At 46.4% G+C, this 23,904-nt stretch overlaps 1 protein-coding gene and 6 non-coding genes across 8 annotated transcripts; 6 read left to right on the plus strand and 1 right to left on the minus strand.

Annotated features, from left to right (window-relative positions):
* Positions 1-1,812: 1,812 nt before the first annotated feature.
* On the plus strand, positions 1,813-9,206 carry PDZD11 (PDZ domain containing 11). 2 transcript variants are annotated; one of them, XM_060256148.1, is made up of 7 exons: positions 1,813-1,951; positions 3,342-3,495; positions 4,461-4,544; positions 4,698-4,754; positions 7,308-7,406; positions 8,011-8,071; positions 8,345-9,206. In XM_060256148.1, exons 2-7 carry the CDS (start codon positions 3,394-3,396, stop codon positions 8,377-8,379), a joined length of 438 nt encoding a protein of 145 aa, XP_060112131.1. In that variant the 5' UTR covers positions 1,813-1,951; positions 3,342-3,393; the 3' UTR covers positions 8,380-9,206. The 2 variants fall into 2 exon arrangements, with proteins under 2 accessions (XP_060112131.1, XP_060112132.1); XM_060256149.1 differs by lacking the exon at positions 1,813-1,951 and having other exon boundaries at positions 3,340-3,495.
* Positions 9,207-15,351: 6,145 nt separating this feature from the next.
* On the plus strand, positions 15,352-15,423 carry TRNAQ-UUG (transfer RNA glutamine (anticodon UUG)). Its single transcript has one exon. It is a non-coding gene; the product is annotated as a tRNA-Gln (tRNA).
* Positions 15,424-16,624: 1,201 nt separating this feature from the next.
* On the plus strand, positions 16,625-16,695 carry TRNAG-GCC (transfer RNA glycine (anticodon GCC)). Its single transcript has one exon. It is a non-coding gene; the product is annotated as a tRNA-Gly (tRNA).
* A 170-nt stretch (positions 16,696-16,865) lies between these two features.
* On the plus strand, positions 16,866-16,938 carry TRNAF-GAA (transfer RNA phenylalanine (anticodon GAA)). The gene has a single exon. It is a non-coding gene; the product is annotated as a tRNA-Phe (tRNA).
* A 549-nt stretch (positions 16,939-17,487) lies between these two features.
* Positions 17,488-17,569, plus strand: TRNAS-GCU (transfer RNA serine (anticodon GCU)). The gene has a single exon. It is a non-coding gene; the product is annotated as a tRNA-Ser (tRNA).
* Positions 17,570-22,678: 5,109 nt separating this feature from the next.
* TRNAD-GUC (transfer RNA aspartic acid (anticodon GUC)) lies at positions 22,679-22,750 on the plus strand. The gene has a single exon. It is a non-coding gene; the product is annotated as a tRNA-Asp (tRNA).
* A 555-nt stretch (positions 22,751-23,305) lies between these two features.
* TRNAL-AAG (transfer RNA leucine (anticodon AAG)) lies at positions 23,306-23,387 on the minus strand. The gene has a single exon. It is a non-coding gene; the product is annotated as a tRNA-Leu (tRNA).
* Between the last annotated feature and the right edge of the window lie 517 nt (positions 23,388-23,904).

Genomic DNA, 23,904 nt, shown 5'->3' on the forward strand with positions numbered 1-23,904 from the left:
GATGGGGGGCGGGCTACCAACATTAGATAATAATAATGATGATGATAATAATAATGAAGATTATAATAATGATAATAATAATAGTTATGAAGATCATCATAATGTTAATGGTGATAATAATAGTTATGAAGATACAGTATTAAATAAAAGCTGCGATGTATTTAAACAAAACAATCCCATTTCGTGGGCTCTAGAAATACCTTTAAAACAGGGGTGGCCAACGGTAGCTCTCCAGATGTTTTTTGCCTACAACTCCCATCAGCCCCAGCCATCAGCCATCTATTAAGGAATTTTGGACATTTACTTGTGCCTTTGCAGTGACTTTGGGGGAAGGGTGGATGTTCCTTATGCACCTTTCATGGAATGATTCATTGCTGAGTACTTGCGATGGTTTTGATATTATGCAGTAAACCAGGTAACTCTCCAGATGTTTTTGCCTACAACTCCCATCAGCCCCAGCCATTGGCCATGCTGGCTGGGGCTGATGGGAGCTGTAGGCAAAAAAACATCTGGAAAGCTACCGTTGGCCACCCCTGCTGTAGAGAGTAGACTGTATAGCAGGGGTGGCTGATGGTAGCTCTCCAGATGTTTTTTTGCCTACAACTCCCATCAGCCCCAGCCATCTATTAAGGAATTTTGGACGTTTACTTGTGCCTTTACAGTGACTTTGGGTGAAGGGTGGATGTTCCTTACGCACCTTTCATGGAATGATTCATTGCTGAGTACTTGTGATGGTTTTGATATTATGCAGTAAACCAGGTAGCTCTCCAAATGTTTTTGCCTACAACTCCCATCAGCCCCAGCCATTGGCCATGATAGCTGGGGCTGATGGGAGCTGTAGGCAAAAACATCTGGAAAGCTACCTTTGGCCACCCCTGCTGTAGAGAGTAGACTGTATAGCAGGGGTGCTGATGGTAGCTCTCCAGATTTTTTTTGCCTACAACTCCCATCAGCCCCAGCCATCAGCCATCTATTAAGGAATTTTGGACATTTACTTGTGCCTTTACAGTGACTTTGGGTGAAGGGTGGATGTTCCTTACGCACCTTTCATGGAATGATTCATTGCTGAGCACTTGTGATGGTTTTGATATTATGCAGTAAACCAGGTAGCTCTCCAGATGTTTTTGCCTACAACTCCCATCAGCCCCAGCCATTGGCCATGCTTGCTGGGGCTGATGGGAGTTGTAGGCAAAAAACATCTGGAGAGCTACCGTTGACCACCAATGTTCTATTTTAACGTGTTTTAAATATATTGAAAGGTGGGTTTTTTAAAATTAAAGGAAACATACACAACGCCATGAAAAATACAAAAAAAACCAATTGTCAGAAATTTACATGGTGGAAGTTGGTTTTCCTGTAAATTAATTTTTAAAAACCCTTTTTTCCTATAAAGGCTTATGTTTTCATGTAGCAGTTTTATTCATTCCATATTGAAAACATTAGCCTTTATAGGAAAGAGGGTTTTTAAGAAAAAATATTTTACTAAAGGACCAACTGCCATCATGTAATGCAAGGCAAATTTCTGACACAACGACTTTTTTTGTATTTTTCCTTCATAATTAAGGCTATTTTTCCTTTTGTCATTGCGAGTTTTCTCCAGGAAAAAAACCCTTTTATTCGGGATTTAATGTGGATTTTAAAGGGCATGGGCGTTACAGCCAAGGACTCAAAACCTAGGCGCGCATGCGCAAATTTGGATCTTTCTTGCACCTACATGACACAGCGTCTTAAATGTCCCGCCCCGTCTCGTCTTATCATCCAATCAGTGCAACGAACACGGCTCACGCAAGGACCGCCTTTCTCCAGAGAGGCTGCCCAGTCCTGGAGAGGTTTGCTGTCGCTGCTTTTGATTGGTTGTCTGGTGAGACGAGCCTTTCTGGAGTGCAGGAGGAGACTTTGCTTGTGGGAACCGAGTTTCAGCCTCCCTCTGCCTGGGTTGACCTCTTAAGTGGTGAGTGCGAGCAAAGCATTGCAACGCTTTATTAAAGCAGAAGCAATGGGGAGCATTGGTGGAGGGTGGATTCCTCCCCTTTGCATCCCAAGGGGAGGCAGAACTGGCGTGCAGGGCATCTATGCTGGCATTAGGCGCTGCAGTCGGTTGCATTTGGGTGGTGGGTGCAGCACGTAAGAAGCAGGCCGAAATTCTGCAGGGAATTGAAAACGGATCAGCCAGTATCATAATGCCCCTGTATAAATCTATGGTGCGGCCCCATTTGGAGTACTGTCTACAATTCTGGTCACCGCACCTTAAAAAAGATATTATAGCTTTGGGAAAAGTCCAGAAAAGGGCAACTAGAATGTTTAAAGTGTTGGAACACTTTCCCTATGAAGAAAGGTTAAAACGCTTGGGGCTCTTTAGCTTGGAGAAACGTCAACTGAGGGGTGGCATGAGAGAGGTTTACAAGATTATGCATGGGATGGAGAAAGTAGAGAAAGAAGTACTTTTCTCCCTTTCTCGTGGGCACGCCATGAAATTGCTGAGCAGTCAGGTTAGAGCGGATAAAAGGAAGTACATACTTCAACCAAAGAGTGAATTCACTCCCAAGGGAGGTGGTGGCGGCTACAAGCACAGACAGCTTCAAGAGGGGGTTGGATCAACATATGGAGCAGAGGTCCATCAGTGGCTCTTAGCCACAGCGTATTGTTGGGACTCTCTGTCTGGAGTAAGTGATGCTCTGCATTCATGGTGCTTGGGGGGGCACAGTAGGGGGGGCTTCTAGTGTCCTGGTGCCACTGGTGGACCTCCTGATGGCACCTGGGGTTTTTTGGCCACTGTGTGATACAGAATATTGGACTGGATGGGTCATTGGCCTGATATAACATGTATGTTCTTGGGTCTGGGGCAAGTGATGTTCTGTATTCTTGGCGCTTTGAGGAGGGGGTCAACAGTGGGAGGGCTTGTAGTGTCCTGGCCCCGCTGATGGACCTCCTGATGGCACCTGGAGTTTTTTGCCCGCTGTGTGATACAGAGTATTGGACTGGATGGGCCATTGGTCCAATACAACATGTATGTTATGATGTCTGGGGCAGTGATACTCCGTCTTCTTGGTGCTTGGGAGGGGCAACAGTGGGAGGACTTCTGGTGTCCTGGCCCCACTGATGGACCTCCTGATTGCACCTGGGAGGTTTTTGGCTGCTGTGTGATACAGAGTGTTGGACTGGATGGGCCTTTGTCCTGATCCAACATAGCTTCTCTTGTGTTCTTTCCCCCCCCCTCTTGTGTTCTTATGAGATGTCTCCAGCCCCTCCCTGGAGGTTGGTAGCCCTAGCAGGTGAGAAGGTTGGCTTCCTGATTTATTGAAAGCCTGGTAGGGGACCCCTCTGTTATCTTGTCTCCCCAGTTTAGCCCTGGAACCGTCAGCCGTGCCTCCCCAGCATATACTGACTTCCAGAATGGATGGAGGAGGAGGAGGAGGTCGGATCCCGTACGATGATTACCCAGTGGTATTCCTTCCTCCCTATGAGAGCCCCCCGGTGTGGATCCCCCCTCATGAGGTGTGTAGCTACAGATCCTGCTCTGTTTATTGTGTCTATTTGATACCAACAGAAGGTTATATTGGAATCCTTGTTTGCACTAAAGATGTAAAATTTCCAGAAATTTTGAAACTCGGGAAAAAAACGGAAATTTTCAGAAAAGTTGAAAAAAAAATGCCACTTTTTTCTTTTCCAGATTGAAAGTCATTCTGTTACTTTAGGAACATAAAATATGACTATGGACAATTTTACTTGGCATGAAATTATCACAGCTAGCATATTAAAAATGTAGTGTATCCAAACACTTATTACAAACAGAATTTACTTTTTAAATAATATTTATTTGTAATTATAACAAATAGAGCAACAGTTTCCTGAACTGTTTACTTGGTTATGTGGAACAGACAAAAAAAAAAACCCTCCACAAAACAATTTTTAAAAATCCAGAAATAACAATTTTTCGTATTGCCTCTCCACAGTAATAAAAATTAAAAACTAATTCTCATAAAAAGAATTGAAGAGGGGGGAAGTGTATAGAAGGGAGCGTAGGACAAAGTTTCAATGAACGGGCATGGCTTAGGACTTCCTTGCCCTCGGGGCACAGAATTAGAATAATCTGATACCATACATATTTTTTAGAAATGATTTGGAAAATATTTGAACACCTTGTCTTAAAATATTTTATTCATCATGTTAAAATAAAATGTTCCATAGTCAATTTTTTTCTTTTCTTTTTCAATTTTTCCAATTTTTTTGGGAAAAAACAAGGTTTCAGGGAAAAAACGGTTTTTTCCCTAATTTTTCCGGGTTTTTTCTGGACCTTCACATCTCTGGTTTGGACATGCAGGTATCCTTTCAGGGACTCCTGATTTCTTCCCACTCTTCTAAGAGCAGAAGTAGGCATGGTCTTTTAGCACTTAAGACCGTCAGCCTAAGATTTCCATGATGGAATACACCGTGGCATTCAATATTTGGTTTGTTCCTAGAGAATCTACCATTCGGATTATAACAACGAGCTGACCCAGTTCCTGCCGCGCACAATTGTGCTGAAGAAACCCCCAGGAGCTCAGGTAAGATTCAGCTAGCCAGCTGTGGGAGAAACTTTCAAGCGCCTCTGTGTGTGCTGAGACTATTATTCTGCTTTGCTATTGAGAGTTTTGACAGCTGAGTATCCACCATTCATGCATGTCGACATCTGCTCCTCTTCTCTGTTTCACCTTTAGCTGGGTTTTAACATCCGGGGAGGAAAAGCTTCTCAGCTGGGAATCTTCATCTCCAAGGTTGGTGGATTTCTTGGCTCTGATGTGTGACTGGCTAGTCCAGCTACTTCTGTAGCAAGCCATTAATACAAGTTTCATTCATTGACTTTTAAGCATTGTACTTTGCCTTATCACAAGGGCTTTGGACAAATGAAGGATTCAAACATATTCCTGATTGACCGTTAAGAACATGCAGTTTTCCCCCAAAAGCAACTTTATCCGTATCACTTCTGGCCCCAGTTAGCATCCCTGCATCTCAGTTCTAATCTTTTTCCTTTGGTTGTTCTTTCAAGCACCGCAAAAGTCAGGCATCTGACTGTGGTCTTAGGAGAGTGGTCAGCAGTATTCCCTCTAAACTGAGTTACTGGGAGGTAGCTCACCGTTTTTTTAGCCTCTGGCTCACACTTTTTTGTCTCAGCTCAGGTAAAAAAGGCTCCAGAGCAAATTAATTGATGCAGTTGTTCACCACTTGAATGCCAGTAGGTCACAATGTAGAATTTTTGCTCGCAAAACTCCACAGCTCAGAGGCAGTATTGGTCAGGTAAATAACTGCCTGGGATTGTCAGTTGTGGTTCAAGAAGAAGATATTGGATTTATATCCCGCCCTCCACTCCGAAGAGTCTCAGAGCGGCTCACAATCTCCTTTACCTTCCTCCCCCACAACAGACACCCTGTGAGGTGGGTGGGGCTAAGAGAGCTCTTACAGCAGCTGCCCTTTCAAGGACAACCTCTGCCAGGGCTATGGCTGACCCAAGGCCATGCCAGCAGGTGCAAGTGGAGGAGTGGGGAATCAAACCCGGTTCTCCCAGATAAGAGTCCACACACTTAACCACTACACCAAACTGGCTCTCAGTGACAGAGCCTCTGCTTTGCATACAGAAGGTCCCAAGTTCAGTCCCTGGTATTATTTTAAAAAGGATCTGGCGGAAGGTGTAAAGTGAAAGACCTTTAAATGAGATCCTGGAGTGCTGTTGCCAGTCTGAGCAGGCTTATTATTATTATTATTGAATCACCTCATCCCAGTCGAAGTTAGGCTCCAGGTGATGTGCAAAAATTAAAATACATACAATGGTCATTAAAAACAAACAGTCTCCTCCTCTGTGTCCCTGAAAGAGTTTTATACTCTGCAGACTGAAATCTGCTGGTTATCCCTGGCCCTAAAGAGGTCCAGCTGTCCTCAATGGGGGACAGGACCTTTTCAGTACTGGCCCCGACCTGGTGGAAAGCTCTGCTGGAAGAGACTAGGGCCCTGCGGGATCTTTTACAATTTCGCAGGGCCTGTAAGCCAGAGATGCTCCACCAGGCTTTTGCTTGAGGACAGCAACAGTTGCCAAACTGGCACCCCTCCCCTCCCCCCCTTCTAGGGGGCCCCCATTGCTATGTCTACAATGCAGGAACTGGTCTGAGCAGGCTTATTATTATTATTATTATTGAATCACCTCATCCCAGTCGAAGCTAGGCTCTAGGCCAGGGGTCCTCAAACTACAGCCCGCGGGCCAGATGTGGCCCACTGAGGACGTTTATGCGGCCCGCCGGGTTATGGCAAAATCAGACTGGAAGTGACGTTCGACCTAAACTCGCGTTAGCAACGCACGCTTCCGGCACTGGGCTGAGGCAGCGGAGACGGAGTGTGAGGTGATACCGAGGTGAGGTGAGTTCCCAGGCCGGGGTGTGTGGTGTGGGGAAGGGAGAGAGATGCAGAAGATGGAGAACTGACGGCCCGCGGCCTTGTACAGTAACGGCAGTCCGGCCCTCCAACAGTCTGAGGGACAGTGAACTGGCCCCCTATTTAAAAAGTTTGAGGACCCCTGATCTAGGCGATGTGCCTCCTGATGGCACCTGGGGTTTTTTGGCTGCTGTGTGATGCAGAGTATTGGACTGGATGGGCCATTGGTCCAATACAACATGTATGTTCTTATACATGTGATCATCAAATGCATACAGTGATCATCAAAAACAATTTGCTAAAAACTAATTACAAACCCAATGACATCTGTTACAAAGTGCGACCAGTTCCTGCATTGTAGGCATTGCAATGGGGGCCCCCTAGAAGGAGGGGAGGGGCGTCAGCTCAGCAACTGTTGCTGTCCTCAAGCAAAAGCCTGGTGGAGCATCTCTGGCTTACAGGCCCTGCGAATTTGTAAAAGATCCCGCAGGGCCCTAGTCTCTTCCGGCAGTGCTTTCCACCAGGTCGGGGCGATGACTGAAAAGCTCCTGTCCCCCATTGAGAACAGCTGGACCTCTTTAGGGCCAGGGATAACCAGCAGATTTCAGCCTGCGAAGCATAAAACTCTTTCAGGGACATAGAGGAGGAGGCGGTCTCGTAGATACATCAGTCCCAGGCCACTCGAGGCCTTAAAGATCGTAACCAAAACCTCGAATCTAACTCCGTACTCGACTGGAAGCCAGTGTCACTGGCGCAGCAAAGGTAGAATATGTGCTTGATGGACCAATGGTCTAATTCAGCACAAGGCAGATTCATCCATATTCATGCCCAGTAGAACTGGTGGCCACCCCTGTCATTTGCAAAGCTGGCCCAGCTTTGACTGCTCTCACTCCCTCTCCTATTTTCAGGTGATCCCGGATTCAGATGCCCATCGAGCCGGACTGCAGGAGGGAGACCAAGTCCTAGCTGTGAACGATGTGGATTTCCAGGATATTGAACATAGTAAGGTGAGGGTCTTCCTTCTCTGAGATTGTCCATTGCAGGGGGCAAAATTTATTTATTGTAAACCATGCCAGCATGACTCAAACTCCAGGAAATGGCCTCAAAGGCTAGCAATGCACTCTGTGCCTAAGGTCTGCCTGGGGAAGGGACCACAATTTCTGCTACTTTTGAGTTCCAAGGAGGAACATATGAAGCTGCCTTGTACTGAATCAGACTCTCGGTCCATCAAAGTCAGTCTTGTCTACTCAGACTGGCAGTGGCTCTCCAGGGTCTCAAGCTGAGGTTTTTCACACCTACTTGCTTGGACCCCTTTTAGTTGGAGATGCTGGGGATTGAACTTGGGACCTTCTGCTTCCCAAGCAGATGCTCTACCACTGAGCCACCGTCTCTTCCCTGACCAGCAGCTGCTCTCCAGGATCTCAAGCTTAGGTTTTTCCACCCCTATTTGCCTGGACCCTTTTTAGTTGGAGATGCCGGGGATTGAACCTGGGACCTTCTGCTTCCCAAGCAGATGCTCTGCTACTGAGCCACCGTCCCTCACCAAAGAGTTTGACCACAGAGAATCTGTTTGGAACGACTCAGTTCCCTTGTTTTCCCTTCCCCTTCCAGGCAGTGGAGATCTTGAAAACCGCCCGGGAGATCGTCATGAGGGTCCGTTTCTTCCCTTATAGTGAGTGTGTTATTTATTTCCTGACTTCATTTTATACCCTGCCTGTGAGGCAGAGCACCTCTGGTCTTCCCCCGAGGATTCATGGGAACCAGCAACAGGCTGGCTTCTACTCCAGCTTTGGTCGCTAAATGGAGCCTCCAAGTCCAGAGGCAGTATACCTCCGGATGCCTTCATATTTTTGTCGTGGTTGGCCACTCTGGGAACAGGAGGTTTGGTTAGAAGGGCAGGTCCCTGCGGGCTCTTCCACTTACTGCGTTTTCTCCTTCTTTCCAGATTACCAGAGACAGAAGGAGAGGACAGTTCACTAGAAACCTCTTCTCTGCACACAAAGTTCACCAGCCTCCAGCCAAATTGATCGATGGATTGCTCTCTCTCTCAGTTCTGTATACGACTCGCACACCTTTCACTTTTCTTCTGCTCAGAGTGGGTGATGAATGGGGGGAGGCGCTCAAGCATCACTTTCCAAGGAGACGGCAGGCTTCCGTTTCTTCACTTTGTGCTGCAGCTACAGGGACTTGGGGGGGCAAAACTGAGACTTCAGTCTATTCCTAGAGCTAGGAACAAGCTTTGAATTGCACTAAGAGTGCCAAGATCTAGGTGTTTTTTCTGCATCCTGCTTTTCTTCTCTATAAAAGAGGAAAAGCAGAAAATAAACTCCAGAAGAAGCTGACGAACAGTTTTTAAGCTGGAGCTTCCTTTGTGCAGGAAGGGGGCCTTCGGGAGTCTCTGTGGGCACGGGTCGCGGTATTGCACACTGCTGCATTGAGTCTCCATGGAATGGACGCTTTTTCATTCACTTTACTGACAACTGCAGAAAAAATTCCAGATGGATTGATGCCCCTTCCACCTCTTCTGTCTGTACTTTCAGGCCCTCAAATATTGCTGGGATGCTAGAATTAATAGTTCCCATAGAACCCTAGAGGAGGGTTATTTGTTTGTTTTGCAAAAGAAGTTTCTAGTCCTCATTGTCAAGGATGCCCTCTTCTGCTAAAGGACTGGGTGGGTACAGCATCTTCTGCGGGGAATTTGTTCTTAAACACGGCTCTGCCATGTTTTAGTTTCCTACCAGTGTTATATTTGTCCCTGTTTCAACAGTCCTTGTTTGAGATAAATATTCAGATTTCGTACACACAAAGGTCTAACGAGTATTTTTTTTTTAATGACCCCTTTTCCAGAAACCGCGTTTGCCCCTTGACAGTGTTGCATGCAAGCAGAGCTGTGGCTATATTGGCAGCTCTAACCAGTCTTGGAGGGTAGCTGGATTGCTCTGCGATGGGAGAGCAAGATACAAATCCAGTAGCATCGCAGTGACCAGCTAGATCTTCAGGGTATGAGCTTTTGACAATCCGAGCTCCCTTTGTCAGATAGGGCTGCATGATGAAGGGAGATTGAACTCTTGAAAGCTTATAACCGAAAAATCTGCCGGGTGTCTTGTCGGAGTCCTGGGCCACTCCTGGGCCAAAACTCTTTGGGGGTAACTTGGACTGCAGAACACAAAGTTACAAAAACCTGGGGTGTGACTCCTAACACACCAGCTGGGTAGCCCTTTTGACTATTCCCACAGTTTTAAAAATCAACCCCAGACTTTCCGCGACTAAACAAGAAAGTCCTCCCTGCAAGGTAGACTTGCCGAAGGAGATTCTCACAAAAGCGATATATTTTGATAGGTTGTCAGCCAGTCTCGGCTCTGGACTTAGACTGAGGTGAGCTGAAGGCAAATAACCACAAAGTAAATGTGTAAAAAGGTAAAGGTAGTCCCCTGTGCAAGCACCAGTCGTTTCTGACTCTGGGTGACATTGCTTTCACAACATTTTCATGGCAGACTTTTTTAGGGGGTGGTTTGCCATTGCCTTCCCCAGTCATCTATGCTTTCCCCCCAGCAAGCTGGATACACATTTGACCCACCTCAGAAGGACGGAAGGCTGAGTCAACCTCAAGCCGGCTAACTGAACCCAGCTTCCGCCGAGATTTAACTCCGGTCGTGAGCAGAGCTTAGGACTGCAGTGCTGCAGCTTTATCACTCTGCATCACGGGGCTCTTATATTATTAAAGTGCAAGGATATTTCCAAAAAGACTGAAACTATGAGGAAGAAAAGAAGAAATCTAGACATTCAAATACTAACTAAAACAGTAATACCAAATGTTACCATTCAAAGCTAAAGTTCCAGCAATCTAAAGGCTCTCGTGAAACTCAACATAGCCAGGAGCTGGCTCTTGAAAGCAGCGTTCAAGGTGGCCCCGCAAAGACAGAGACTGTCTTTCTGAATCTCAGACAGTCACCACCAAGTTATAGACTAGAAACCTACTTAAGGGTAAGGGCCACTGGCCGTCTCAGGCCTTTAGACTACAAGGGCCCCTGAGTGTTGATGTATAAGTAGATAGTCCCCTGTGCAAACACCAGTCATTTTCGGCTCTGGGGTGACGTTGCTTTCACAGCATTTTCACAGCAGGCTTTTTACGGGGTAGTTTGCCATTGCCTTCCTCAGTCATCTACGCTTTCCCCCCAGCAAGCTGGGTCCTCATTTGACCGACCTCGGAAGGATGGAAGGCTGAGTCAACCTCGAGCCGGCTACCTGAACCAGCTTCCGCTGGGATCGAACTCAGGTCGCGAGCAGAGGGCTCCGACCACAGTACTGCAGCTTTACCACTCTGCACCACGGGGCTCTTTATTGATGTATAGCCAATTCCTAAAGCCAATAAGGAACCAGATGCCCTAAACAGTGATATGACCCAGGGGAGAAGAATTAGAAGTTATTTGCAGCTAGATTCGGCTTCTTTCCCACCAGCGTTTCACTGAATGGAATGCAGCTAATTGGGAGCTGGCACTGAGTTCCAGAACTCCCCTCCGCAGCTGGTGTTATCTGCATTTCCACAAGGTCAGCATGCTCTGGCATTAGCGAGGCCGTTTTATCCACTGGATTAACCCGCTAGCAGAACGGACTCAAAGCCTGAACCAGACTTTGAAATGGACGAGAAATTGTAGGAAGCCAGTTTTCTTCGCAATCTCTTAAATTGCTTGCTGGACTTGAATACGGCAATCCTAATCAGCAGTTCTAGCCTGGAAATTGTGTCTTGGGGGTGCTCAGGATTCTGCCGTTTCCATGACTGGGACACACAACCATCGCAATGCAGTCAGTTGCATCCTCGTGCCAACGCTTGACCTAAAGCACCGCTATTTTTCATGCATAGTTTATAGGGTTGCCAATCCCCAGGTGGGGGCAGGGGATCCCCCGGATTGGAGGCCCTCCAGGGTCATCAGAAAGCGGGCGGGGGGGGGAGATGTCTGCTGGGCACACCCTATTGTTCCCATTGGAAATAATGGAGAATTGATTTGCTGGTATCTGGGGCTCGGGGGGGCTGTTTTTTGAGGGAGAGGCACCAAATTTTCAGTACAGCATCCAGTGCCTCTCCCCAAATTGCCCCCCAAATTTCAAAAAGATTGGACCAGGGGGTCCAATTCTATGAGCCCCCAAAGACAGTGCCCCTATCCTTCATTATTTCCTATAGAAGGAAGGCATTTAAAAGGTGTGCGGTCCCTTTAAATGGGATGGCCAAAACTCCCTTTGGAGTTCAATTCTGCTTGTCACACCCTTGCTCCTGGCTCCACCCCCAAAGTCCCCAGATATTTCTTGAATTGGACTTGGCAACTCTAATAGTTTACCAAGATTTCCTCCCCTTTTCCACTTCTTGCTTTGGTTAAATCGTTTGCATTTCAGTCTTGCCAGAGGTGTGGCAGGGAAACGTGTTCCTCCCCTCCCCGGAAGACGATCCAGAGGAACCTGCTGTTCCAACTTAATCACTGGGTGTTGATCATCCGAGGAAGGCTAGAAGGGAAGGATGTCCCTGCTTGCAGAAAGGCAGACTTCAACTGGGTTTCTGCTACTATCCCGCTGTAGACAGCCTACACTTGTGGTCTTAAGGAGCTTTTTGGCTGTTAGTTTTGGACCCTACATAAGAACATAAGAGAAGCCATGTTGAATCAGGCCAATGGCCCATCCAGTCCAACACTCTGTGTCACACACACACACACATACACACACACACATATATATATATATATACTGTGGCTAATAGCCACTGATGGACCTCTGCTCCATATTTTTATCCAATCCCCTCTTGAAGCTGGGTTTGCTTGTAGCCGCCACCACCTCCTGCGGCAGTGAATTCCACATGTTAATCACCCTTTGGGTGAAGACATACTTCTTTTTATCTGTGTTAACCTGACTGCTCAGCAATTTCATTGAATGCCCACGAGTTCTTGTATTATGAGAAAGGGAGAAAAGTACTTCTTTCTCTACTTTCTCCATCCCATGCATAATCTTGTAAACCTCTATCATGTCACCCCGCAGTCGACGTTTCTCCAAGCTAAAGAGCCCCAAGCGTTGTAACCTTTCTTCATAGGGAAAGTGTTCCAAATCTTTAATCATTCTAGTTGCCCTTTAATCATTCTAGTTGCCCTTTTCTGCACTTTTTCCAATGCTATAATATGCTTTTTGAGGTGCAGTTACCAGAACTGCACACAGTATTCCAAATGAGACCGCACCATCGATTTATACAGGGGCATCATGATACTGGCTGATTTGTTTTCAATTCCCTTCCTAATAATTCTCAGCATGGTGTTGGCTTTTTTATTGCAATCACACACTCTCTCGACATTTTCAGTGAGTTATCTACCACGACCCGAAGACCCTGCCTTGTTCTCTACAGAGATTGCTTGGCATCAATAATCTTTTAACCACTTACGGTAGATTTTGTGCTGCGAGAAACCCGCTTTTGGAAAAGCAAGCCTCAGATACAACAGGAACTCACAGCAACACAGCTCCTGAGCCTTTCTGAGGGTTCCTCCCCCTCCTCCTCCCCGCCTACCTTGTCCATGGAATAGGAGGTGCAGCTGCATAACAATCCCTGGATTAGGAGAGCCGGCAGCCAGCCTGCCACCAGGGGCTTTGCTGCACCCCCAGCAGCCCTCATTAACCCCTGGAGAAGCCCACACCACCCTTTCTTCACTTACGTGATTTTGGGTGGCTTGCTGGTCTTTTGACTGGGGGGGGGGTGGCCAAAGAGAGCCCCAGGTGAGCGAGGCCTGCTTGAGCTAGCTGGATCTCTAGCCAGCCCAAGCAGGCCTCATTCTCCCAGGGGTCTCCTTTCTTGCATTGGGTTGCTTTTGGGGGGGGGGGGCTGCATAACCTAATGAGTTACGCTAATAAGCTCCTCTTACCAATTTTTCTACAAAACGACCCCTGAGTATACCAGATACTTAGCAAAAAAGCCATCTGTTGCTTGTGACAGAAGCTGGGAGCTCTTCTAGTCAAGCACATATCTCTGCCTCCATGGAGCCAGTCAGAGAGGACCTCTATGCCTCTCCATGGGCAAAGACCGGCCCCCTGGCAGAAGAGATTCTCCCTGTCTGTTTATCCAGGAGTGTCAAGGAAACGGAGGGGCATTTTCCTCCTCTCCTGTTGAGTGGCAGCAGAGCATTCCTTGTGGCGTCATGAATCACACCCTGATGAGCTACTGGAGGAGGAAGCCAGGAGGGATCTGTGTGTCCAAGAGAGGCTGGCCAGAACTCTTCCAAATTCGTCTCCTGCATTGTGTGACTTTCCCAGCCTCCTTCATACATCCTAGGCAGACGGCTGTCCCCTGGAGAAGCCCAAATACACCAGCTGTTCTCCAACAGTACTAAGTTTGACTCCAGTGGCACCTTTAAAACCAACACAATTTAATTCCGGGTATAAGCTTTTGTGTGCACGCATACCGCAACAGATACTTAAATATGTAGGCACGTGAAAGTTTATATCCAGAATTAAACTTTGTTGGTCTTAAACAGGGGTGGCCAAACTGCAGCTCCGGAGCCACACGTGGCTCTTTCGCACATACTGTGTGGCTCTCGATGTCCCCAGCAGGCAGCCTCTTTGAATCACTTTTCTAAGCCAAGCCAGCTGGCAGCTTAGAGAATGCATTTAATGTTAAAGCTGCTTTCTTTCCACCACTCCCTCCCCTATCTCTTTCCCTTCCTACCTTCCTTCCTGCCTGCCTGCTCTCAAACACTTGATGTTCATGTCTTGTGGCTCTCAAACATCTGATGTTTATTCTGTGAGGCTCTTACATTAAGCAAGTTTGGCCATCCCTGGTCTTAAAGATACCCTTGGACTCAAAATTTGTTCTGTTCCTTCAGACCAACACGGGGGCCTGCCAGAAACTATTCTCCCAAAGTTACTTCAAGGTCCCAAAGACACTGATTGTTCCCTTCCTCCTCCTCTCTGTTTCCAAACGCCTGATGCCAGCTAAAGTCAGAAGGAAGGAACTATCGGCAGAGTTTAGGAAAAATCCGATATATGCTTTGGAGTTTATTTTCTATGAATCTGATTATGCAAAAAAGTCAATAACTGAGTGAAGGCCATTAAGGCGACCGAAAGGCCTTCAGAACACAGGCACTACGAACAAACCGCAGAGGGAGAGGCTACAAGGGGTGAACTGCAAGAGAAAAACAAAGTTAAGAGTTTAGCGCCCACCCAGATGGATCTATCTGCAAGAGATGCAAGAAACAAGAGAGATCTACAAGAAATGCCCTCATTTTGGCCCAGGCTTATAACAATAGAGCGATTAGCAGGCATTCTCACATTTGGACATGTTACCGTTTTATTGGTTTCTCACGCGCATGTTACCCAGATCAAAGGTTTGCTCAATTTGTTAATTTTACTATTCTGTCATTGGATTTTAAATTTGTACCATTTTGCGCGCTAAACCACTGCCTACCAGCTCTATGCAGCTCTGCTCACTGTACCCGATTCCTCTTCCGAAGAAGCGTGCATGCATGCATGAAAGCTTACATTGTGAATAAAACTTTGTTGGTCTTAAAGTTGCCACTTGGCTCGTGCTTTGTTCTACTGCTTCAGACCAACAGAGCTGGCCACTTGGCTGAATAAAACTTTGCTGGTCTTAAAGTTGCCACTTGGCTCGTGCTTTTTTGTTCTGCTTCAGTCCAACACGGTTGCCCACCTCAATCTATCTACAAGAGAAAAACATTCCGTTAAACCCAAAAGACCAGCGAATGCTCCACTGCTCCCCCTAGGGCACAAGCGGAGTAAACTTCTCCTTCAGAAGTATTTACAGCAACATGTCAGCAGTCTTGATAGTACCCAGGCAATATTTACAGGAATAACTGGACTCTCAGTAGGGTGTTGCTTCTCTATCAGAGAGGATCTGCCTGTCACCAGAGAGGCTGGCCTGTTTCATAACTCCGGAACAAAGATATATGACAAGTAGTTATTTTCGTGGTTGGTTCCATGGTGTAATGGTTAGCACTCTGGACTTTGAATCCAGCGATCCGAGTTCAAATCTCGGTGGAACCTCACTTTTGGGGGGACGCGGCTGAAGCTTGCAGGGTCCCTTCCAGAGACCTCTCAGCTTTCAGAGAAGTTTCCATTCGGAAGCCACGGGGGAAAAGAGTGAGGAATGGAGCTTTCGTCGATCGGAATGGCATCTTTTTTAAAAAAAAAAAATGAGAGAAGCTTGTTTTGATCAGACTTGTCTTATTGACTCTTATGCTTTTAGCGTTTAGTTTTGAAATGAACAAAGCAGGAGTCAAGGGTCACCTTTAAGACCAACCCATTTCTATTGAGAACTTGAGCTTTCGTGTGCTCTTAAGCACACTTCCTCAGACGAGGCATCCAGCACAGGGAGCAAAGCCAGACAGAGCTGAGCCAAGCCATCCATAGCTGGTAGGCAGTGGCCCAGAATGCAACATGGTACGGATTTATGAACCAATGACAGTGAAGTCAAATGATCTGGGAGGCAGTGGTTTAGAGTGGAAAATGGTACAATGACAGAATAGTACAATTAACAACCCTGAGCAAACCTTTGATCTGAGTAGCAGGAGCATGCGAAAGCAACAAAACAGCAGTAGGCAGTAAAATTTGTAATTGGTTTAATTTGTGTTGTTATCCGCCCTGAGCCCACTCGTGGGAAAGGACGGGATGCAAATTAAATAAATAAATACAGTTTTTGCAGGCCTTTTTGGGTTGTTGCTGTTATGATGCCATGTTTTAAATTCTTAAAGCGGACAATGGATCATGGACTGTTGATTCCCGAAAGCAGATACTTTCCAGGGAACAAACCCATCGGGTTAACTAGGTCCTTTCTCCCAACAGCCTTCCATCCTTCCGAGGTTGGTAAAATGAGTACCCAGCTTGCTGGGGGGAAAGCGTAGATGACTGGGGAAGGCCATGGCAAACCACCCCGTCAAAAGTCTGCCGTGAAAACGTTGTGAAAGCAGCGTCACCCCAGCGTCGGAAACGACTGGTGCTCGCACAGGGGACCTTTCCTTTTCCTTTTCTCCCAAGCAGCGGCAGACAAGAGCAAGAGTCCAGTGGCACCTTAAAGACTGCAACGTTTGCGGCAGGGGAGGAGGATTGGGGAGTTTTGAGCAGTGACTCACGAAAGCGGACTGGAACCGAAGTAGAACTCAGAAGAAGCAGCCGAGAAGTTAAATTATGGAGGAAAAGTTGCAGGGCTTTTTAAATACAGTAGAGTAAAGCATTTACACATCCAGTTGCATTGGTGGTTCAGTGGTAGAATTCTCGCCTGCCACGCGGGAGGCCCGGGTTCGATTCCCGGCCAATGCAGTTGATTCTCTTTTTTGGGGGGGGGGATTTAACTTTTTCACGCGGGTACATTTCCGGCTGCAATACAAGCAGTTCTTTTACAAGAACCAATGGAAAGACCCACGAGGGATAAAAATTGCCACCCTGAAAGCTACATTAGCTAAGAAATATCAAAGCTGAAGCAGCACCTTGCCGAAATAGCTCAGTTGGGAGAGCGTTAGACTGAAGATCTAAAGGTCCCTGGTTCGATCCCGGGTTTCGGCAGAGGGTTAACTTTTAAGGCAACAACAAAAAAAAGTCTGATTAAATTGGGCAACTGGTGCTTTTACTCCTCAGCCCTATTTTTCTCACCTAACAAAAAAAATGGAATTACTTTTGTCTCGGCCGAGTATGTTTGCTACAGCATTCACGTGTTTATGAAAACCTGAATGTGGGAATGGAGGTGTGGAGCGGGGCGCTGTTGGAATAGGAAGGTGTAGACCAAACCGTTCTGTCTCAGGTCATGAAGTTTAATTCAGCCTTTCAGAAGACAAAATGAAGCACCTGAAATTGAAAAAGACAGGAATGTTTGCAAAGCGGTGCAGCTGGGTTGCCTTGCTGTTCGCAGACTTAGGAGGCCAGATCGACTTTCAGCCCTTTAAAGGCAACGACTTGCATATTGGCTGGGCTCTAGGAGTTTCCCTCCACTCTCTTAGCCTGTTTCCCATTTTCTCTCGCTTTGCAATGTAAAAATATATAGACAGATAAAAGTCCTTGCAAGGGTGGATAATGCTAGGCCAGCACAAAACATGGAGCAAATTTTTTTCATCTTGCGACGAGGTGGCCGAGTGGTTAAGGCGATGGACTGCTAATCCATTGTGCTCTGCACGCGTGGGTTCGAATCCCATCCTCGTCGAGCTGTCTTTTTTTTTTCCCCCTTCTTGCAAAGATGAAAGGTAAAATTAGGGTTGTTGGGTTTCTTTAAGCCACAGAATGTGTTTTAAGCAAATGACGTTTGAATCCATTGGCACTTTTAAGACCAACAAAGTTTTGTTCGGGGTATAAACCTTCGTGCGCACAGGCACTTTTTCAGTGCTTGCGCACAAACTCAGAATAAAACTTCGTTGGTCTTAAAAGCTGCCACTGCGCTCAAACGCTGTTCTGCTGCTTCAAAGCAACACAACTACCCACTTATATCTGCAAACATATAAGCAAAGAAAATTCGTGAAATTAATGTCCACCGCGCGTTTTGTTGTGTCCCTATTCCCAAAATTTGACTGTAAGCACTTTGGGGCAGAGATCTGTCTTGCTCTGTGTAGAGCAGGGGTGTCCAAACTTTCTTAACACAAGAGCCACATAGAATAAATGTCAGATGTTTGAGAGGCGCAAGACACAAACATCAAATGTAGGTAGGTAGGTAGGTAGGAAGGAAGGAAAGGAGGGAGGGAGGAAGGAAGGGAGGGAGGGAGGGAGGAAAGGAAGGAGGAAGGAAGGGAGGGAGGGAGGAAAGGAGGGAGGGAGGAAGGAAGGAAAATAGATGGGGAAGGTGGAGAGGTGGAAAGAAAGCAACTTTAACTGCATTTTCCAAGCTGCTAGGTGTCTTGGCTTGGAGAAGTGATTTGAAGAGAGAAATGCCTTCTCCAAGCCAGCCAATGGGACAGTGGGGGTTTTGAGAGTCACACTATATGTGTGGAAGAGCCACATGCGGCTCCCAAGCCACAGTTTGGTTACCCTGGTGTAGAGCATCGTCTGTTTCCATTACACTTAAAAAAAAAACTGAGCCTAGCAGATTCAATAGGAACAAGGCGTTGCCTTGGATATTTCATGGCCTCCTTCAATTCTCTAATTCTTCAAGTAGAGAGACGTGGTCCCTGAAACATCTAACTAATGTTCCTCTGGAAAAAAACCCTCCAAAATTGTGCTTCATGTACAACATAAATGTACAACCTAAATGCAAAACTCTTAATACCGTTAATAAGGAGAACTGGCAGAGTTAGAAATCAAACCCGAGCTGAAGACTGGAGGTTTAAATCCCCACCTAAGCCACCCACCAAGTATGGAGGAGACCTTGACCTTAAGAACATAAGAGAAGCCATCTTGGATCAGAGCAATAGCCCATCCAGTCCAACACTCTGTGTCACATAACAACATAAGAGAAGCCACGCTGGATCAGGCCAATGGCCCATCCAGTCCAACACTCTGTGTCACATAAGGACATAAGAGAAGCCACGTTGGATCAGGCCAATGGCCCATCCAGTCCAACACTCTGTGTCACATAAGGACATAAGAGAAGCCATGTTGGATCAGGTCAATGGCCCATCCAGTCCAGCACTCTGTGTCACATAAGAACAGAAGAGAAGCCACGTTGGATCAGGCCAATGGCCCATCCAGTCCAACACTCTGTGTCACATAAGGACATAAGAGAAGCCATGTTGGATCAGGTCAATGGCCCATCCAGTCCAACACTCTGTGTCACATAAGAACAGAAGAGAAGCCATGCTGGATCAGGCCAAAGGCCCATCCAGTCCAACACTCTGTGTCACACAGTGTCCAAAAAAAACCCCAGATGCCATCAGGAGGTCCATCAGTGTGGCCAGGACACCAGAAGTCCTCCCACTGTGCCCCCCTCCCAAGCACCAAGAATACAGAGCATCACCGCCCTAGACAGAGAATCCCAACAGTACACTGTGCATAAGAGCGGCATCATTACAGCAGCATCTTCTTTGAACTGGGGTGACTGGCTATATAGCTGCCTCCTGAGAACTATGCTCCAATCTACCATTCCAAATCCCGTTTTGCTCTCCTATTCATTATGCTATATTACAATCTACTATTATAATTGATTGTTTCAAATAAGAAATCAAGTTAAAAGGACATATGGCCCTTCTGGGAGATTAGTGAGAATACAGATGTAAGGGCTGAATGAGGTTAACATACGTAGTGAGATAAGAAACCAATATCCCTATTAAGTCCTGGGGAATTCCAGCTTGCAACACAGCAATGTCTCTTTCTAGTCTATTTCCGAAGTTCCTTTGTAATACAACAGCTCCTTTGAGGTTCCCCCACTGAATTTCCCGGAAGGTTGATGCTGACTCAGGTGGGCCCGGGTTAGTCCGACTTCATCTAGACCTCAGAAGCTATGCAGGACCGGCCCTGTCTAGTACTCAGGTGAGAGACCACCAAGGAAGTCCAGGCTTGCTAAGCAAAAGCAGGCAATGGCCCACTACGTTTAAAAGTCTCTTGTCTTGTACTGGTTGTCCCAGACTTGTCAGATCTCGGAAGTTAAGCAGGATTCCAGCTCTGGCCGGCCCTAGACCGTCTGGCACCCTAGGCAAGACTAACTTTTTCACCCTCAGAAGACAGGCGCTCTAGGCAATCACCTAGATGGAGCTGAGCACTGGTTTGTACTTGGGTGGGATGAAAGACTACGGAGGGAGGTCTAGCCTCAGTCTGCAGAAGTAGGCAAGGGCAGGCCACTTCCGCCCAACTCTTCCCTTGAACACCGCCCCCCCCCTCCAAAAAAATAAATAAATAAGATGGTTGTGACTCAATGCCACTTTCCATCTACAAGGTAGGTGCCTTTTTGAATGTTAGGGGAAATGGTGCATCCCTCTGCAGGAAAAAGAGGTTAATTTCTGAAGCTGTGCCCTGACCTATAGTAACAGCACAACTCCGGTGATCAACACCAAGGATTAATTCATTGTCCTGCCGTAACGCAATGAGCCACAGTGTTATATAATGCAAACAAACGTTCTCCGGTAGACAATTCAGGCTCTGAACTTATGGTGCATTCACACCACGTTATTTAGTGTAATGTGAATGCACCATTGGGTCAGCAGCCAGTTTGGGGGAGGGGGGGGCAGGAGACGGAGGAGAGAAGAAACTGGCAAAACTGCACATTTGGTGTCTAGGCAGACACGGTGGGCAAGCACCACACAGAGATAGAGGGGTCCTGGCTCAGTGGCCAGTTTGGTGCAGTGGTTAAGTGTGTGGACTCTTATCTGGGAGAACCGGGTTTGATTCCCCCACTCCTCCACTTGCAGCTGCCGGAATGGCCTTGGGTCAGCCATAGCTCTTGCTAAGTGATTAAGTGCACAGACTCTTATCTGGGAGAACCGGGTTTGATTCCCCACTCCTCCACTTGCAGCTGCTGGAATGGCCTTGGGTCAGCCATAGCTCTGGCAGAGATTGTCCTTGAAAGGGCAGCTGCTGTGAGAGCCCTCTCAGTCCCATCCACCTCACAGGGTGTCTATTATGGGGGGAGAAGATATGGGAGATTGTAAGCCACTCTGAGTCTCTGATTCAGGGAGAAGGGTGGGGTATAAATCTGCAATTCTTCTTCTCCTCCTCCTGGCATGCAGAAGGTCCCAGCTCCAACCCCCAGCATCTCCAGTTAAAATGATTAGGTAGGAGGTGATGGGAAAGACCTGGGCCTAAGACCCTGAAGAGTGGCTGCCCGTCAGAGTAGACTATACTGACTTCGATGTACCAAGGTCTGAATCAGTTTAGGCAGCAGTTTCATATGCTCATGAGATACAAGGGTGTAGAGTCTCTACTTCCAAAGAAAAGCACAAATCCAGTTGTTGTATGGTTTGAAGTGAGGTGGCCAAACTGTGGCTCGGGAGCCACATGTGGCTTTTTCACACATATTGTGCGGCTCTTAAAGCCCCTGCCAATTGCCTAGAGAGGGCATTTGTTCTTTAAATCACTTCTCCAAGCCAAGCCAGCCAACAGCTTGGAGAATGCATTTAAAGTTGCTTTCTTGCCACCTTTCCCTCTTTCCTCCATCTATTTCCCTCCCTTCCTCCCTTTCTCGTGACTCTCAGACATCTGTGGTCTCCAGAGAACTATAAGAACATAAAAGAAGCCATGTTGGATCATCTGCAGCTCTCATACATCTGTTTATTCTATGTGGCTCTTACATTAAGCAAGTATGACCACTCCTTGTTTGCCGTATTAAAGCTATGTGCCTCTTCAACTTTTCAAAGCGTGTTCTTTTCTTCCAAAAAAAAAGAAGGGGGGGCCATGCAGACCAGTTGATGCTTGTATTGGTGTGAGGACAGACCATCTCCACAGATTGGCCCTAAATGCTGCTGTTGAAATTTCACAGTCAAGAGGAAAGGAGAAAGGAGGTCCTAACAAAGCCCCCGGGGGTGGTCCCATCTCCGCTCCCAAGGTAAGGGGTCAAACTATACGTTACATGTTAAAAGGTAAATTAGTTGGATGGCAAAAGTTCTGAGATAGAAATGCTTTCTTTTTGACCCAGACTTATAATAATAGAATCATTAACAGACATCCTCACATTTTGACATATTCCTGTTTTATTGCTTTGCCATGGTCATGCTACTTAGGTCAAAGGTTTGCTCAGTTTTGTTAATTTTATACTATTCTGTCATTGGATCTTAAACTTGTACCATTTTGCATTCTAAACCACCGCCTACCAGAAGGCAAAAGAAGAAGGGGACGGCAAAAGATGAGACTGCTGGACAGCGTTACTGATGTAACAAACACTAATTTGAGCAGACTTCGGAGGATGGTGGAAGACAGGAGGGCCTGGCGTTGCAAAGAGTCGGACTCGACTGTGTGACAGAACAACAAAACCAGATAATTTTACTATTCTGTCATTAGATCTTAAATTCGTACCATTTTGCATTCTGAGCCACTGCCTACCAGCTATGTGTGGCTCTGCTCACTTTACCGGATTCCTCATCAGATGAAGCGTGCTTAGAGCACACAAAAGCTTACAGTCTGAATAAAACTAATAGAACAAAGCGGTAGACAAGTGCACCTTTAAGACCAACTAATAATACAATAAATAAAACTGAATAAAACTTAGTGGGTCTTAAAGGTGCACTTGTCTACTGCTTTGTTCTATTGCTTCAGACGAACACGGCTGCCCACTGGGATGAATAAAACGAAGTTGGTCTTAAAGGTGCAACTTGTCTCCTAAGAAGTTAAACATTAAATGGCATAGCCCAGTACTGTAGTGTCAAATAGATTAGATAGGAAAGCGCTCTCAGCGATTTCCTCGTTAGTATAGTGGTAAGTATCCCCGCCTGTCACGCGGGAGACCGGGGTTCGATTCCCCGACGGGGAGAGCAAATATTTTGGAAATTCAAGTCCCAGGTAAATATCTCGATTTTAAAAAACATCTTGCAAGGTTCTATTGCAATAGCACTAAAGCATACACGGTTCTTAGTCTAGCGATTCGCTTCTTAGGTTTTCTGCCCTTTTGGGGGGGGTAGTTGTTTCTTTGTTGGGCAAGTCTGTCCTTTCCTAACAAGACACCAATTACGGCTCGGATTTGCATTTTTAAAAGAGTTTTATCTTCTTTGTCCTTTGATGCAGCTGATAAATCCTCTGATGAAGTGGGCAGCTTAATTCTTGCACTCCATTGCAGGCTTTTACATCATGCTCTGTAACATGTTACTCCCCCTCCCCTTAAAAAAATATCAGACATACAGAGTGGGGGACTAGAAGGCTATTCAATCCTCAACGCAGTTATCTCGGTTTAGGATTACATTGTAACGCACTACTTCATAGTATCAGAATCAATAATTATTTTAAGGGGCACTTCTTTATCTATGGTCTGAACGGTCAGAATCCTGCATAAAGAGCCTTTTCCGTTGTGGTGAATTTAATAAAAAAAATATGGCAGCGGTGGGATTCGAACCCACGCCCCCGAAGAGACTGGAGCCTTAATCCAGCGCCTTAGACCGCTCGGCCACGCTACCCACTAGACAAAATATTAAACCTTTAAATTACTTTTAATATTACCAATATCTTTCCAACGTTCTTGGTCGACTCCCAGAAGGAAAAACAGTTTCTTTGCATGGATTGGATGAAAAAGCCATAGCGCAGCTACCGACCAATCAAGTCTCAGTGCGGGACATTTAAAAAAAAAATTCTCTTCCTTTAGTAAACATTCAAGAATGAAGAAAATTAAATTCCACGTTAGCTTTATTTGTTGCCCTCACAGATCAAGCAAGATGGCTAAAGATTTAAACCAGGAAACACACGGTGGGAAAATTACACACGCCGCGAGGGCTTTTATACCGTGCTTTGAAATATCTCCCCTCCTCCATTCCACTTTCCTGTCCGTGATATCTTCATGCCTTATGTAAACTGCAGCGAGAAGGCATTCATGTCGTCCAAAAGACTAATGCAGATGGGCAGCCGTGTTGGCCTGAAGCAGTAGAACAAAGTAAGAGTCAAGTTGCACCTCTAACACCAACAAAGTTTTATTCAGCT

The sequence above is a fragment of the Heteronotia binoei genome, chromosome 15 (assembly GCF_032191835.1).
Source record: "Heteronotia binoei isolate CCM8104 ecotype False Entrance Well chromosome 15, APGP_CSIRO_Hbin_v1, whole genome shotgun sequence".
Taxonomy (NCBI): domain Eukaryota; kingdom Metazoa; phylum Chordata; class Lepidosauria; order Squamata; family Gekkonidae; genus Heteronotia; species Heteronotia binoei.